The sequence below is a fragment of the Octopus sinensis genome, linkage group LG4 (assembly GCF_006345805.1).
Source record: "Octopus sinensis linkage group LG4, ASM634580v1, whole genome shotgun sequence".
Taxonomy (NCBI): Eukaryota; Metazoa; Mollusca; class Cephalopoda; order Octopoda; family Octopodidae; genus Octopus; species Octopus sinensis.
Genome location: NC_043000.1, coordinates 96260958 through 96275499, shown reverse-complemented (window position 1 = coordinate 96275499; position 14542 = coordinate 96260958). Strand labels below are relative to the sequence as shown.

Sequence of the window (14542 nt, the reverse complement as noted above, 5' to 3'; positions counted from 1 at the left end):
TAGATATAACTTGTTAATTGGCAGTTGTGGAATCTGTAAGAAATCAACAAACCAACATCTGTTGGCCAAATGTGATTCATGTAGCAAACACTACCATCTTGGCTGTCTTGATCCACCGCTCTCACGTATGCCCAAGAAAACCAAGCTACAAGGCTGGTAAGTAACCGGCAACTCCCTTACTAAAACTGATTTTTATCTAGAAAGCAACCAAACTAGAAATGTCAAGATTTTACCGTTTCTACTATTCACTCACTTCAAGGCTGCTAAATGAATAAATTTATGTTTTTGTATGGTATAAGCACTGAAATGGAATGAAGTTATTATGGACATTAAAATTTTCTTTTACAGTGAATAGATCTTTGGGGTAGATTTCATCTTACATGCTCTATTAACCCTCTAGCATTCAGATTACTCTGTTAAATGTAATGCTTATTTATTCACATTGTTTTGAATTAATTATGCATTATCTCGTAGCTTCAAGATTTTGATGATGTTTTTAGAATGACATTGTAAGGTAGGTGCAAGAGGCCTGATCTGGCCACTTTGAACACATAACATATGACTGGTTTAAATGCTAAAGATTTAAGGGGAAAATAAGTTTAAAATTTGGGCTCTTATAGAATTTCTCAGGTTTCAAATTCAGTAACAACTTAACAAAATGATTGTTAAAAGTAACTTCAAAGGAATAAAAAAAAAGATATTTAAAAAAATAAATTTAATCAAACTTCATCCTTATCCCAGAGCAATTCATAATAAAATGGATTTTGTTTGCATTTCTCAGGAGTCATTTTCTGCTTATAAAAGTTTTGGTGAAAACTATACATTTTCTTATATGCGGGCCAATATTTATAATAGGTTTAGTTAATACTTATTTACTTTCTTTTATCATTTGGTTAGTTTTTTTTTTATGTATTGGCTGAAAGGAAAAGGGGCATACTTTAAATTGATATATTCTAAGAAAGATTTAAGCTGTTGATTGAAAATATGTGAGCCAGGAGTTCTGAAGTGAAAGCACTTAGCTGGTGAGGGACTACCTATATGATCTAGAAATATAGATATAATAGCTACAGATAGTGATAAGAAAATATTTAACTGGAGCAATGTGTAATAAGAGATTATATTACAAGTTCGAGGTAGTTGTTTTATTAAAAGCAGAAAACACAGAAAGAAAATTTTATTATAAAAGACTGAAAACTTACTAAAATAAACAGATTGTTTATAACTGTTTCTGGATTTTGTTTAGAATTCTATTGGATAAGATAGATAAAATATTATACATATAAATATAGGTGCAGGCATGGCTATGTGGTAAGAAGTTTGCTTCCCAACCATATGGTCTTGGGTTCAGTCCCACAGCATGGCACCTTGGACAAGGGTCTTTTACTATAGACCTAGCCTCAGGCCAACCAAAGCCTTGTGAGTGGATTTGGTAGACAGAAACTGAAAGAAGCCCATCGTGTGTGTGTGTATGTTTTTCCCTTGCCACCACCAGTGTTGGTGTGTTTACGTCCCTGTAACTTAGCAGTTTGTCAAAAAAGACCTATTGAATAAGTACCAAGCTCTAAAAATGTAAGTGCTGGGGTCGATTCATTCGATGAAAAATTCCTCAAGACAGTGCCCCAGCATGGCCGCAGTCAAATGACTGAAACAAAGTAAACATAAAAGATAGATATTTTGGCAGCATTTTTATTCTGAGATCATCCCTGCTGAGCATGTTATCGGTTGATCATTTCCTTGACTTACATAAATACACACATAGTTCTTTGACATATATAAAACATACCAGGCAATATGAGGTTGCCAAGCTGTTTACTGTATACTGGCTTGCTTGTGGCAGAGTTTCAGGAGAGGGCTGGGTGAATGTTCTGGGCTTTTTATTTTTTGCTTTGTTGTTTGTTTTTGTTTACTTTTTAATACATTTATTTATTTTGCATGTACTGAGTGTTTTAAGTGCGTTTTGTTTGTTTTTTTATTGGTTTTTTTTTTTTTTTTTTTTTTTCTTTTTTCCTTTTCATATTTCAAAGTTATTTAATAAGTTCCATTAGTGAAACCAATCAATACTTTTGCTTAGTTTCAGTGATATTTCTACTAACTACTACTTCTACTACTACTATTACTTTATTTTTTTTACAAATTGTTAATAAACTAACAATTTAAGATATTGCAGATGGGAACGTCATGGAAGGATTTCCACAAAAATTGACAAACATGTCGGGGGAAAAAAATCAAAAAGAGACAGAACAACACTATAAAGTTATACAGTTCAATCCATCCATAAGGCAGCTAGCTACCCTGCAACTACTCTGGGAGAGGTTTCCATACAGAATTAGTTCACTTTCTCTTACAAGAACGTGCCGAACACATTGTACTCATTTTTCAGTGACAGTCATTAATTAGATCATCACCACCATTACCACTACAATTTTTTTTTTTTTTCCTTTTCTAGGAGGTTTGGATGGCATGAGGATTAAGTCTTAATCTGTCTCTATTCTTTTCATTGTCATTATACACAAGTACACTAGAAACTAGAATTTCAGTGGGAAAAAGAAATAGCATTTGGAAATTTTGACTGTAGATTCGTTATTACATGGTTTACCCTTATTGATGATCTGATATCCTCAAAGACTGGAAGTGTATATATTCACACACACACACATACTTATATACACATGTATACATGTGTGTATGTATGAAGGCGCATGGGCTAATAGTTAGGCTGTTGCATTCATGATCATTAGATTGTGGGTTCAGTTTCCAGGTTGGACAATGCATTGTACTCTTCATTTCACATCTCATTTCACTTTGTTCTGTCCCACCTTTCAATTAGGGGTAATGTTATGTTGGTCTGCCCACATGCATGCATGCACACATTCCTGGCTGTGTGTCCTTTTAATGATGTGTCAGTTTGGGAGAAATCTTGATTCTTGAGATCATTGCCTTTTGTCATATGGACCTGGTCTCAATTGCCATACGGTAGAGAAAGAGATAATTGTAATTCATCAAGAATTTATGTTGTATGGTATTTGATATATCTGTAATTATCTATGTTGTTCATATATATATCAGTCATCACCCTGATTTATTTCTCCAACCTATCTTTGCATATATATAGGTACAGTAAATTTAGGTTGAATACTTGATAAGTGTAAGCACCTGTATACGCCAGCTAGTAGCAAAACACTCTGAGAGTGTAGTGAGTGCTTTTTACATGCCATTGGCACAAAGGCTAGTCAGGCGGTTTTGGCAACGACCACACTCAAAAGGTGTTTTTACATGCTACCTGCACGGGAGCCAGTCCGATACCACTGGCACATATGCTGGTACGGCAACACTGGCAGCGATCACACCTTTGCATATATATATATAAATATAAATATAAATAACAATTGCAGCGTGGAAGGTGTTTGTAAGCCATTTAAGAAACATACAAAAGCCGTTCGATTCACTTCAACATTTAAGTTTAATTTGTCAAAATATTTTCATCGCTATAAGACCGCGACCTGTTTACTGACAAAAATCTGTGCTGCATCTCAGAGATGCAGCACACATTCCAGCACACGATCTCAGATCAAATCACTAGCTATGCAAGTACATCTCCGTAATATATATATATATATATATATATATATATATATAAAGTAGTTATATACTGTCAACTTAATGTGACAGTCCCATGAAGGGAATCATACTACTGCTATTTAGCCCTAGGAAACAGCAACGCTTCCTGTTGGCCTTGACACATTTCCTGTGTCCTTATGTTTACAAGGGGGAGATAAGCACCTCCACCCAGCTAAGCCTTATATGTTTACAAAAGCTAGATAGGCGTCTCCAACTAGCAGGCCATGCTACTCCAGACTGATGATGAGCAAAGACTCAGAAACTAGTCTCTGGATGCATCATTTAACGTCTGCTTTCCAAGTTGGCATGCGTTGGACGATTTGACTGAGGACACAAGCCAGAAGCTGCACCAGGCTCAATCTGATCTGGCAAAGTTTCTACAGCTGGATGTCCTTCCTAACGCCAAACACTCTGAGAGTGTAGTGAGTGCTTTTTACATGCCACCGGCACAAGGGCTAGTCAGGCAGTTCTGGCAACAACTACACTCAAAAGGTGTTTTTACATGCTACCTGCACGGGAGCCAGTCCGGTGCCACTGGCACATATGCTGGTAAGGCAATGCTGGCAACGATCACACTTGAATGGTGCTTTTCACATAATTATTGAAGTTAGCTCTCATTTATTGTGCATCAAGAGGGTCATCTTTGAAACGTGAAATAATTTGAGCATTTGATGTCGGCAAGTCGGAATAAGTTCACATCTTTAGTTTAGGATTTGAGTGGGGTGGTGTAGGTGATGTGAATTTCCTTTGTTGCAAAAGTTGCTACTTGCATAGCTTCAATCTGTTCCTAATTGCTAGTCCCTTATCTAATAATGTAACATAATATATATAATTTAGTTTATTAAATGATAGTAGTATTTTAATAAGGGAGACAATTCTGGACATAAAATGAATATTGGTGATGGAAGCAGTATTAATACTGAATGACAATCTATGTATCTTATTTAATGTAGGTGTATTATTAGAATGCCAAATACTGCATACAGATGCAATGCTTAAAGATACAGACATATAATATTAACAGATGAGAACCATCTGGCATGGACACTGAAAAAGCTAGATCACATGATTTCAACATACTGCATTCCCTCAGTGACAGGTGTCCACTCACTTTATACTAGCTAAACCTCACTGTTAATGATATATAGAATAACTCTGAATTTTCAGTCACTGATGTCACATGTGGCCAGTAGGCTTGTTAAAAAATAAATATTCGCAATGGAGGTAGTATTAATGTGGGACTTATTAATTCTGGACCTGATTTTGGTTTTATTAGAACTCATCAATGTTTAGACTTGGTAATTTATGATTGAATATGTCTTGTTATATCTCAAAGAAATTTACATAGGGGCTGAATTTTTAATGAAACCTCAAGTATTTTATATTTCAGCTTTATCTTTTATATAATGTAAAATTTAAAATTATTTCAATTTCAATTTTTTCATTTTTTTATTTTTCATTATTAATATTAAATTCATGTGTTTAATTACAGCATTATCTTTCAGCTTCTAAATGTTTTCCATATCACAAGAGATTGTTAAAACTATTGTTGTTGTTTTTGTAGTCCATTGGATTGACAAAAGTGATGGACTCGCAGTATAAAAGCTTTGAGTTATTTAGCTATCTCCTTTTCAAGCCTTATGTCTTTTGTAGAATGGAATATGATTATTCTTATTATCATTATTATTTATTATCATCATCATCATCATCATCATCATTATTATTATTATAGTGTGAGAGAGCAGTGCATGCCATCAAAGTGACACTGGGGTAAAATATACGAAGCCCAGTATACCCATCATGACTGCCCGTCTGATAAGGGTACACTAGGCACATGCATCACAACCATATGTGCGCGACATGGTGATCTCATTATCAAGATAAACAGCACATGGCCTTGTAGGTGGGGCCCAGTTAGAATTTTCTTCTGGTTGAGTAGCCCATCCCGCTGAAAAGGTCCCTGAATAAAGGTTGTTTAAGGATGTTGAATGAAACACCCATGTTTCCAGAGGTGAATTATTCAAACCCCAAAGAATCCCTCTTAACACATGGCTATGATGCTCCCCCACTACTTCTGCTCATGATCAGAAATGCACATATCGTCAGCCACTAAGAGACATAGTCAACTAGTTACGGTCAATCAACTGACAAGCAAATCTGTGGTATTGAGCAGAATATTTGCTGTAGCCCATCTTTTATACCAAGACAAAACAATGTACATGATAACACTTCCAATCAATTAAGATCAGAAGCCACAAGAGCCACTGTCTAGTATTGTATCAGGGCATTTATTATTATTATTATTATTATTATTACTAAGACAGCAAGCTGGCAAAATCAATAACACACTGAACAAAATGCTTAGCAACATTACCTTCAGCTTTACATTCTGAGTTCAAATATCACCAAGGTCAACTTTGTCATTCATCCTTTCGGGGTTGGTAAAATAAGTACCAGTTGAGCACTGAGGTTCATGTAATTATCTCCCCACTTCCTTTCAAACATTTCAGGCCTTGTGCATATAATAGAAATGATTATTACTATCATTAAGGCAGCAATCAGACAGAACGCTTGGGAGTATTTTTCCTGACTCATTACATTCTGAGTTCAAATTCAACTTTGCCATTCATGCTTTTGGGAATTGATAAAACAAGTACCAATCATGTACTAGGGTCAATATAGATGACTTCCCCCACCTCTTAAAATTGCTGGCCTTGTGCTAAAATTAGAAAGACTTATTATTATTATTAAGGCAGCAAGCTGGTTGAGTCATTAGTATGTTGGAGAAAATCCTCAGCAGCATTTCTTCTGACTCTTTTAACCACCTAAGTTCAAATTCTACAAAACCAATCAAATACTGGGGCCAGTGATATCAAGTAACCTTTCCCCTAAAATTTACTGACCTTGTACCAAAATTTTGATTAAAGAAATCCTTATTATTAATATTATTATTATTATTATTAATGTTAAGGCAGCGAGCAGGCAGAATTGTTAGCATGCTGGGCAAAATGCTTTGAAGTATTTTGTCTGTTTTAACATTCTGAGTTCAAATTCCGCTGAGGTCACCTTTGCTTTTCATCTTTTTGGGGTCAATAAAATAAGTACCAGTTGAGCACTGGGGTCAGTGTAATCAGCTAACTCCCTTCCACAAAATTTCATGCCTATAGCAGAAAGGATTATTATTATTATCATTATTATTATTAGTCAGTAGTCTTATTTTTATAACGTGCTTTCAATGCACTACTGAATGCAGCTCTGTGTGCTGTGGTTTGCTGTGATGCTCTTATGGTTACTGTATTGAAAGCGTTTTACATAGGATGTGTGCAGTGCCTAGTAGTGCAATTTTCTGTATGTTATATATACTTGTTAGTCCTAGTGTTTTTGTTATGTAATTGTCTCGGTATTTTTTTATCATACTAATACACCCACTGTGATAGGAATTGTTTCTGTTTTTAGACTCCACATTCAAGTTACCTCTATTTCCAGGTCTTTGTATTTTGAAAGTTTCTCCATTTCTTTTAGAGAAATGTTGTCATCTGTTGGTATTGATACATCAATTAGAAAGCATTTTTTTCTTCATTGGCCTCAATTTCTCTATCTGTATGTATTGGCATATCTCATAGTATTCTTGCTTTCTCATTTTTTGTGACCTTTTCTGGCGTATGCTTATACCATCTTTTTTCTGTTGTTATTCCATAGTGTTGGCATAGCTTCCAGTGTGTGTAGGTCCCAACTCAGTTGTGTCTGTGAATATATTCCCTCTTAGTAGTCATCATCGCTGCTGCCGCTGCTAAGATGGTATGCTGGCAGAATCATTTGCACACCAGACAAAATACTTAGCAACATTTCCGGCTTGTTACATTCTGAGTTCAAATGTCACCACGGTCAACTTTACTTTTCATCCTTTAGGGGTCAATAAAATAAAGTATCTTTTAAGTACTCTTGTTTATGTAATCAAATTATCCCCACCCCATCAAAATTGCTGGCTTTGTGCCAAAAGAAATATTATGACTTTATCATTGTTATCCCACTGCGTGGCACCTTGGGCAAGTGTCTTCTACTATAGCCTCGGGCCAACCAAAGCCTTGTGAGTGGATTTGGTAGGGCAGAAACGGAAAGAAGCCTGTCATATATATGTGTGTGTATATATATATGTTTGTGTGTCTGTGTTTGTCCCCCCAACATTACTTGACAACCAATGGTGGTGTGTTTACATCCCTGTAACTTAGCGGTTCGGCAAAAAAGACCAATAGAATAAGTACTAGGCTTCCAAAGAATAAGTCCTGGGGGCGATTTGCTTGACTAAAGGTGGTGCTCCAGCATGGCTGCAGTCAAATGACTGAAACAAGTAAAAGAGTAATTAATTAAAGCAGCAAGCTGGCACAATCATTAGCATGCCAAACAAAATGCTTAGTGGCATTTTATCTGTTTTTACATTCTGAGTTCAAATTCCATCCAGGTTGACTTTGCATTTTCATCCTCTCAGGGTCAATTAAATCAGTACCAGTTGAACACTGGAGTCAATGTAACCCACTATCATCCCTACTCCAAAGTATCATGCTTTTTGCTTACAGTAGAAAGAATTTTAAAAAAATTTTGCAGAGTTATTTATTTTGTTAGTCTTTCTTCCCATGAACTTTCATTTCATTTTACTTTTTGTATGTGTGTGTGTCTCCCTAATCAGGCAATGTTCAGAATGTGCCAGCTCAAGTAGTGATGTTTCAGAAGAAACTGGAGTTGACGTTGATGCTCCTCGTAAACTACGTGAAAAGATCAAGGAACCAATTAAGTTTGAGCAGTTACAATTAGATATAAAATCAGTAAGTATTATTATTATTATTATTATCTGTTTGACTTTTGCTTTACATTTGTACAAGTTGGCTCCAAGTCTCACCCAGAGACCTCAAGAGACAACAAGTTAGAAGTTCATGTTGGTGTTATGCCTAGGGTGCCATATATTTGGTTTTGTACTTAGTGTTGTACTCGTGAATGCTTAATAATACTTATTAATAATGCTTATTATTATTATTAGTATTATTATTATTATTATTATTATTAGTTTAACAATACTGTTGATGTAATCAATTTACACTTTCCTTGAACTTGTTGGCCTTGCGCCAAAACTTGAAACCATTATTATTATTATTATTATTATTATTGTGTGAAAGAGCAGTGCATGCCCAATATACTCATCATGACTACCCCTCTGATAAGGGTACACATGCATCACAACCATATGTGCATGACATGATCTCATATCAAAATAAACAGCACATGACCTTGCAGGTGGGGCCCAGTTAGAATTTTCTTCAGATCAATTAGCCCATCCCACTGAAAAGGTCCCTGAATAAGGGTTGTTTAAGGATGTTGGACAAAACACCCATGTTTCCAGAGTTGATTTATCCAAACCCCAAAAGAATTCCACTCAACATATGGCTATGATGCTCCCCCACTACTTCTGTTTGTGATCAGAGATGCACATATTGTCAGCCACCAAAGGATATGCTCAACTGGTTATGGTTAAACAACTGACAAGCAAATCTGTGGTATTGAGCAGAATATTTGCTGTAGCCCATCTTTTATACCAAGACAAAACAATGTACATGATAACACTGCCAATCAGTTAAGATGAGAAGCCATGAGAGCCACTGCCTGGTACTGTATCAGGGCATTTTTTATTATTATTTAAAGCAGCAAGTTGGCAGAAGTGTTAGCACACTGGGCCAAATGCTTAGTGACATTTCATCCATCTCTACATTCTGAGTTCAAATTCTGTCGAGAATGGCTTGTGGGATCAATAAAATAAGCACCAGTTGAACATTGGGGTTGATGTAATTGGCTTACCCCTTCCCCAGAACTTACTGGTCTTGTGTCAAAATTTGAATTTGTTGTTACTGTTGTAATTATTATTATTGTTGTTGTTGTTGTGAGGAACTGGCAGAATCATTAGCACACTGGGCAAAATGCTTAGCGGCTTTACATTGTGAGTTCAAATTCTGCCTTGTTCAATTTAACCTTTCATTCTCTTGACTTTGATAAAATGCTGGCATGAGTTGGCCAGTTTGACAGGACCCAGTAATCCACAGGGTCACATCAAGCTCCAGTGTCAGCTTTGGCATGTTTTTTATGGTTGGATGCCCTTTTTAAAAGCAACAACTTTACAGTGTGTACTGGGTGCTTTTTTCATGCCACCAGCCATAGTGAGCTTGCCAAGTAACTTACAAGAAAGAAGAAAACAAGATGAAGGAAAAATGAAGAAGCTTCTTTGACTAAATGGGGGAGAAGTATCTGTGAGAAGGGAAAAGAGACAGTGGTTCTATGCCATGTATTGAAAGGCTAAAATATGATGGGGAGACAAGCCCAGATGTCTTTCTATGCAGCAAATGCAAATCTACCACACATATTATATAAGGGTTGGTGGGAGTTGCTGGTGTGAGAGGAGAATAATGGATGATTAGAGATGGGGGGGGGGGTAGAGGTGAATGTAATGAGTGATGACCAAGGGTGGAGGTGTGGTTGATGGAAGATACTAGTATAGAGAGGGGTCAGGTGAGATATACAGAAGTGGCTCAGGAAGGAGAATAGATCAGAAAGTAGTGACATGATGTGCAAGGTTTAGAAGCAGTAGGAAGGGAGATGTAGAGGTACATTGGGTGGGCGCTTTAGTAAATGGGGTGAGTTAGCAGATATTAGAGGGCATTGCATATGAAAGAAGATAAGATGTTAAGAAGGAGTATGACAGAGAAGAGTGAGAGAGAGGACTGGCTGAAGGCACAGAAAGGTGATATGTAGAAATAGTGTGGGCAAGGATGATAATGAAAAACGGAAGTGATTCCAGGAATGAGGGGAGGTTACTGAAACTAAAAAGAAAGTGGGGAGGGGATTATGTGCTAATACGTGCTAATTCTGCTCTCAAGTGATTACAGCAGCCAAGTAGTACCATAGATAGAGGAGTGATGGTTGTTAGAGGATGAGATGTGGGAAATGTTTGATGGAACATAGGGAAAGGAGGTACATGGTCCTGCATGTACAAGCATAACAAAGGTTGTTTTAGAATATAATTTTTGCTGTAATGAATGGGTCTCCTCAAGTACAGCAAACTGTCAATCATCTCAGTCTCTTCTTTAAGACTCAGTATCTTGAGATCAGTCTTCACTAGTTCCTTCCATGTCTTCCTGGGTCCCCTTTTTCCTGAAATTCCAACCACTTTAAGCGATCAGCACTTTATGTAGCTGTTCTCATCCATACACATCACATGGCCAAACCAACATTGTCTTCTCTCTTGCATACTATATCAGATTCCTCTTATGCCTAATTTTCTCTCAATACATTAGCATTTAGTGGTAAATGCATACTGTTATTGCGCATCCACCATAGCATATTAACTTCATTCCTCTCTAGTCTTATGTCCTCTGCATTCAGGATCCACATCTCACTACTGTGTAGCATTGTTGTTCATACACAAGCATCATACGATCTGCTTTTCACTCATCAGGAGAGACTTTTTGTTACCAACAGAGGTAACAGCTCACTGAACTTGCTCCAGCTTGTTCTTATTCTAGCAGCTATACTTTTGGAATGCCCTCCTCCACTGCTAATTAGGTCACCTAAGTAACAGAAACTATTGACTTCCTTTAGAGCTTTTGAGAAAAATCAATTTCCCGTGTATCCTTAGTGTTTATGATTCCTATCCATCTTTCCACATACAAACAATACTTTCTCTATTAACCTTCCTGTGATTCTTATGTGTCCATAGCTTGCACTGGGTACACTGTATAGAGTTCCTACCCACACCTTTCTTACATATCAAGCATGGCAATTTACCTGAAGGGAGTAGAGTTCTGTTTGTTTTCTTGCTTACTATAACTTGATTGTGCTTTTTCCTGATGTTTTCCTTTGTTCTCCTTCCTACTGTACTACATATTTATTATTATATAATAACTAATCATCATCATTATTATTACTATTATTATTCAAAAGTTAGAAGAGACTTACTTTCATGAAGGTGTCATTTATAGAAACATTTCCAGTTTCTAAATGTAAATGTATATCACTTGATTGTAAATAATTCCCTATCTTTTTTATTCACATATTTCTTTTGTAAGTTCACAGAAAAAAATCTAAAAAAAACTACAATAGCAGCTGATACACAAGGTAAAAACTTACTTTAAAATCATGGAATTATTGATACCTTCATATTGAATGACCAACAAAAATAATTTAATTTCTCTCCTTTGGATAGTGTCTTGTAATATTTTTGTTTGTTGTGTTTTGCTTCACTTTAATAGGAAAAGCGTCTACGGAATCGATCAAATTCTAAACAGAAAAAAGGAAAGAAACGGAAGTCTATGAAACTAGAAAAGGTTGGCAAACGAGAAGAGAATGAAGATTCTGAAGAAGTCATGGAACTTTGATTCATTTCCCTAATTTGTTGTAACTAACTACAATGGTTACATTGTAATTATCATATCAACATGCAGCTTACAAACACTAGTGACTGGATAATTTTTCTTCAATTAAAAAAAAAAAAAAGAATTTACTATGAATTAGTTTTTAATTTACATTTAAAATATTTAAATGAAGATTAATTTCCTGAAAATGAAATGTGTATTTATTGTTCTATGATGTGTTTTGTGAATTTTTGTTAAATTCTGGGCTAAAATTAAAAGAGTCAGTCAACTGTTTTAGCTCAGAAATGTTAAGTTTAGTTGATCACCAGTGTCCTTCAAAGCAATTTTAAAATGTCCAATATGATTGATTAAAGATTAATCAAACAACTAAAATTTCAACAAGGCATTAGGAAGGGCATCCAGCTGTAGAAACTCTGCCAGATCAGATTGAAGCCTGATGCAGCCATCAGGTTTGCCAGACCTGTCAAATCGTCCAACCCATGCTAGCATGGAAAGCGGACGTTAAACGATGATGATGATGTGATCATAATAATCATTGAAGTAAATTTCTCCTGGAAAAGTCAGTATTCCAGAGAAACGTTTTTTTTTTTTCTCTTTAACCCTTTTGTTACCATATTTCTGTAGAAATTCAGTGCTTTTGTTTTAATCAGTTTTGAAACTAATGGAGAATTTAGTAAAATAACTTTGTCTTTACTAATCTGTTGTTTAGAACATAAATTATTATAAAAGTTTGATGGAAGGTTCTAATTTAGATCATTTACAGAGTTTATTTCATAAAATTAGGGGTGGTCTCACAGGTTGATATGAAAAGGGTTAATTTCTTGCTCAAATGTCTAAAGGTCCTTCACTATTTTATTCCTTTAGAATTGAAATAAAATGTTGAAATACAGAGACAAAAACTAATCCATTGATTACACTGGTGGTCAACAGAATTATTATTTAAATGCTTAATAAGATTTGAAGGTTTCATTCTTTTTCTAAGCTAACCCAGGCTTGCTAAAGATCTGCAGGAATACAGGATTTCTGCTCATGTCTGATTTAACTATTTTATCAAAAGTCTTCTTCAGTCTACCTCTTCTCAGAGTACCATCCACAACCAGTGCAACCAACTTCCTTTCTTACTTTGACAATGCTCATTATCCTCAGTTCTTTTTTCAACAATATCTTGCAAATTGGTATCATACATCAAATTCTTCATTTCTAATTAAAATAGACCCCCTGTGGTCATAAATGACTGTGGGATTGCACCTATAAAGTTTCCCTCAAAGGCACAAATCTGGACAGGGTTGTTTATTGAAGACTAGCAGTCACCGATGCATGTCAATCACCCCTCTCCATGCCACCAATGTTATCCAAGGGAAAGGTAAAGGCCGATACTGCTTGGCACTAGTGACATTGCAGCTCTTTTCTGCAGCTGAGTGAACTGAAGCTATATGAAATAAAGTGTCTTGCTCACAAACAACAGAGCCCAGTCCACGAATCAAACTCACTACTTCATGATTGTGAGCCCAACAATAACTACTGAGCCATGTGCCTTTATTCCTTTCTAATTACTGCATTTAGTACCAATGTTTCAATGTAATATAGCACCTCTTTTCTTTATATGCTTCTGCAATCTGCAAGAAAGTAACCTATTCAGGAGCCCTGGTTGCTTCAAATTGCAGGCCACCAATGAAGGGGAACCAGATTCCAGTAAAACAACCTTGCTGGTGGGGTACCATAATAAAACAACTGTCCCTCTTTGGGAGGGTATCTATCTGTAGTATTGTTAATGCTATTAATCCCTCAGGTCAAGTTCTCAGTTAGGGCGTCCACAATGTCCTAACACATTGTTTCTAATTGCATCTTACCTTGTAAAAAAAACAGGGCCCATGAATAATTCCTCTGGTGGTTGTCCTGTACAATCAGCAGTCCTATATACCCATATTTTCTTCTACTCCAGTTTGTGAATGGTAACCCTAGAGACAATTTCAAGAGGCCTCCCCATACTCACTGACTTTAGTTGGGCTACTTACAAGAAGTCTTGTTCAAAAGACACTTCCACTGGTCTGGTCACACACATTGTCATCCCTCGTAAATACCTTTGTAATGCATTGTAGTCATCTCATAACTCACCCTAAGAATATGTGAAGAACAGGATGGGTAGCTGAAAAAAAATGGCTTACTACAAGCAAGTTGGATCTTGAATCAATATCTGATCCTCACATTATATGGCATCTTCTGTTGGAATTGTGACTGGTCAGTGATCTCCAACTCAGATGTCTAGGTTCACTGTGGATGGTTGCCTTTGGTTCACAATGCTGAGGATTCTCTAACCAGAATTCTCTCAATTCCTCTTGAATGAATGCATGACACAAATCATCCTAATCATCCACTTTTCCATGTTTGCAAATTTTTTGGGGGCCAGATGCCCTTCTTGTCACCAACCCACACCTATTTCCAAGCAAAGTAATATTTCCTCCTTGGTCAGACATGTTTATGCGGAATATTGGAAATGAAATGCTTGTATGACA

At 36.2% G+C, this 14542-nt stretch overlaps 1 protein-coding gene across 5 annotated transcripts in view; it reads left to right on the top strand.

Annotated features, from left to right (window-relative positions):
- LOC115210292 (PHD finger protein 14) overlaps positions 1 to 12157 on the top strand; it is a 73399-nt gene extending 61242 nt beyond the window's left edge. For 3 of the 5 annotated variants that reach the window (XM_036502251.1, XM_029778805.2, XM_036502250.1), the window contains exons 19-21: positions 4 to 156; positions 8303 to 8438; positions 11907 to 12157. In XM_036502251.1, the coding sequence (XP_036358144.1) occupies positions 4 to 156; positions 8303 to 8438; positions 11907 to 12032 (415 nt within the window). In that variant the 3' untranslated portion in view covers positions 12033 to 12157. Of the gene's footprint in view, positions 1 to 3; positions 157 to 8302; positions 8439 to 11723; positions 11773 to 11906 lie in introns of all 5 variants that reach the window. The other 2 variants (XM_036502252.1, XM_036502253.1) reach the window with 2 other exon arrangements.
- Positions 12158 to 14542: the final 2385 nt, after the last annotated feature.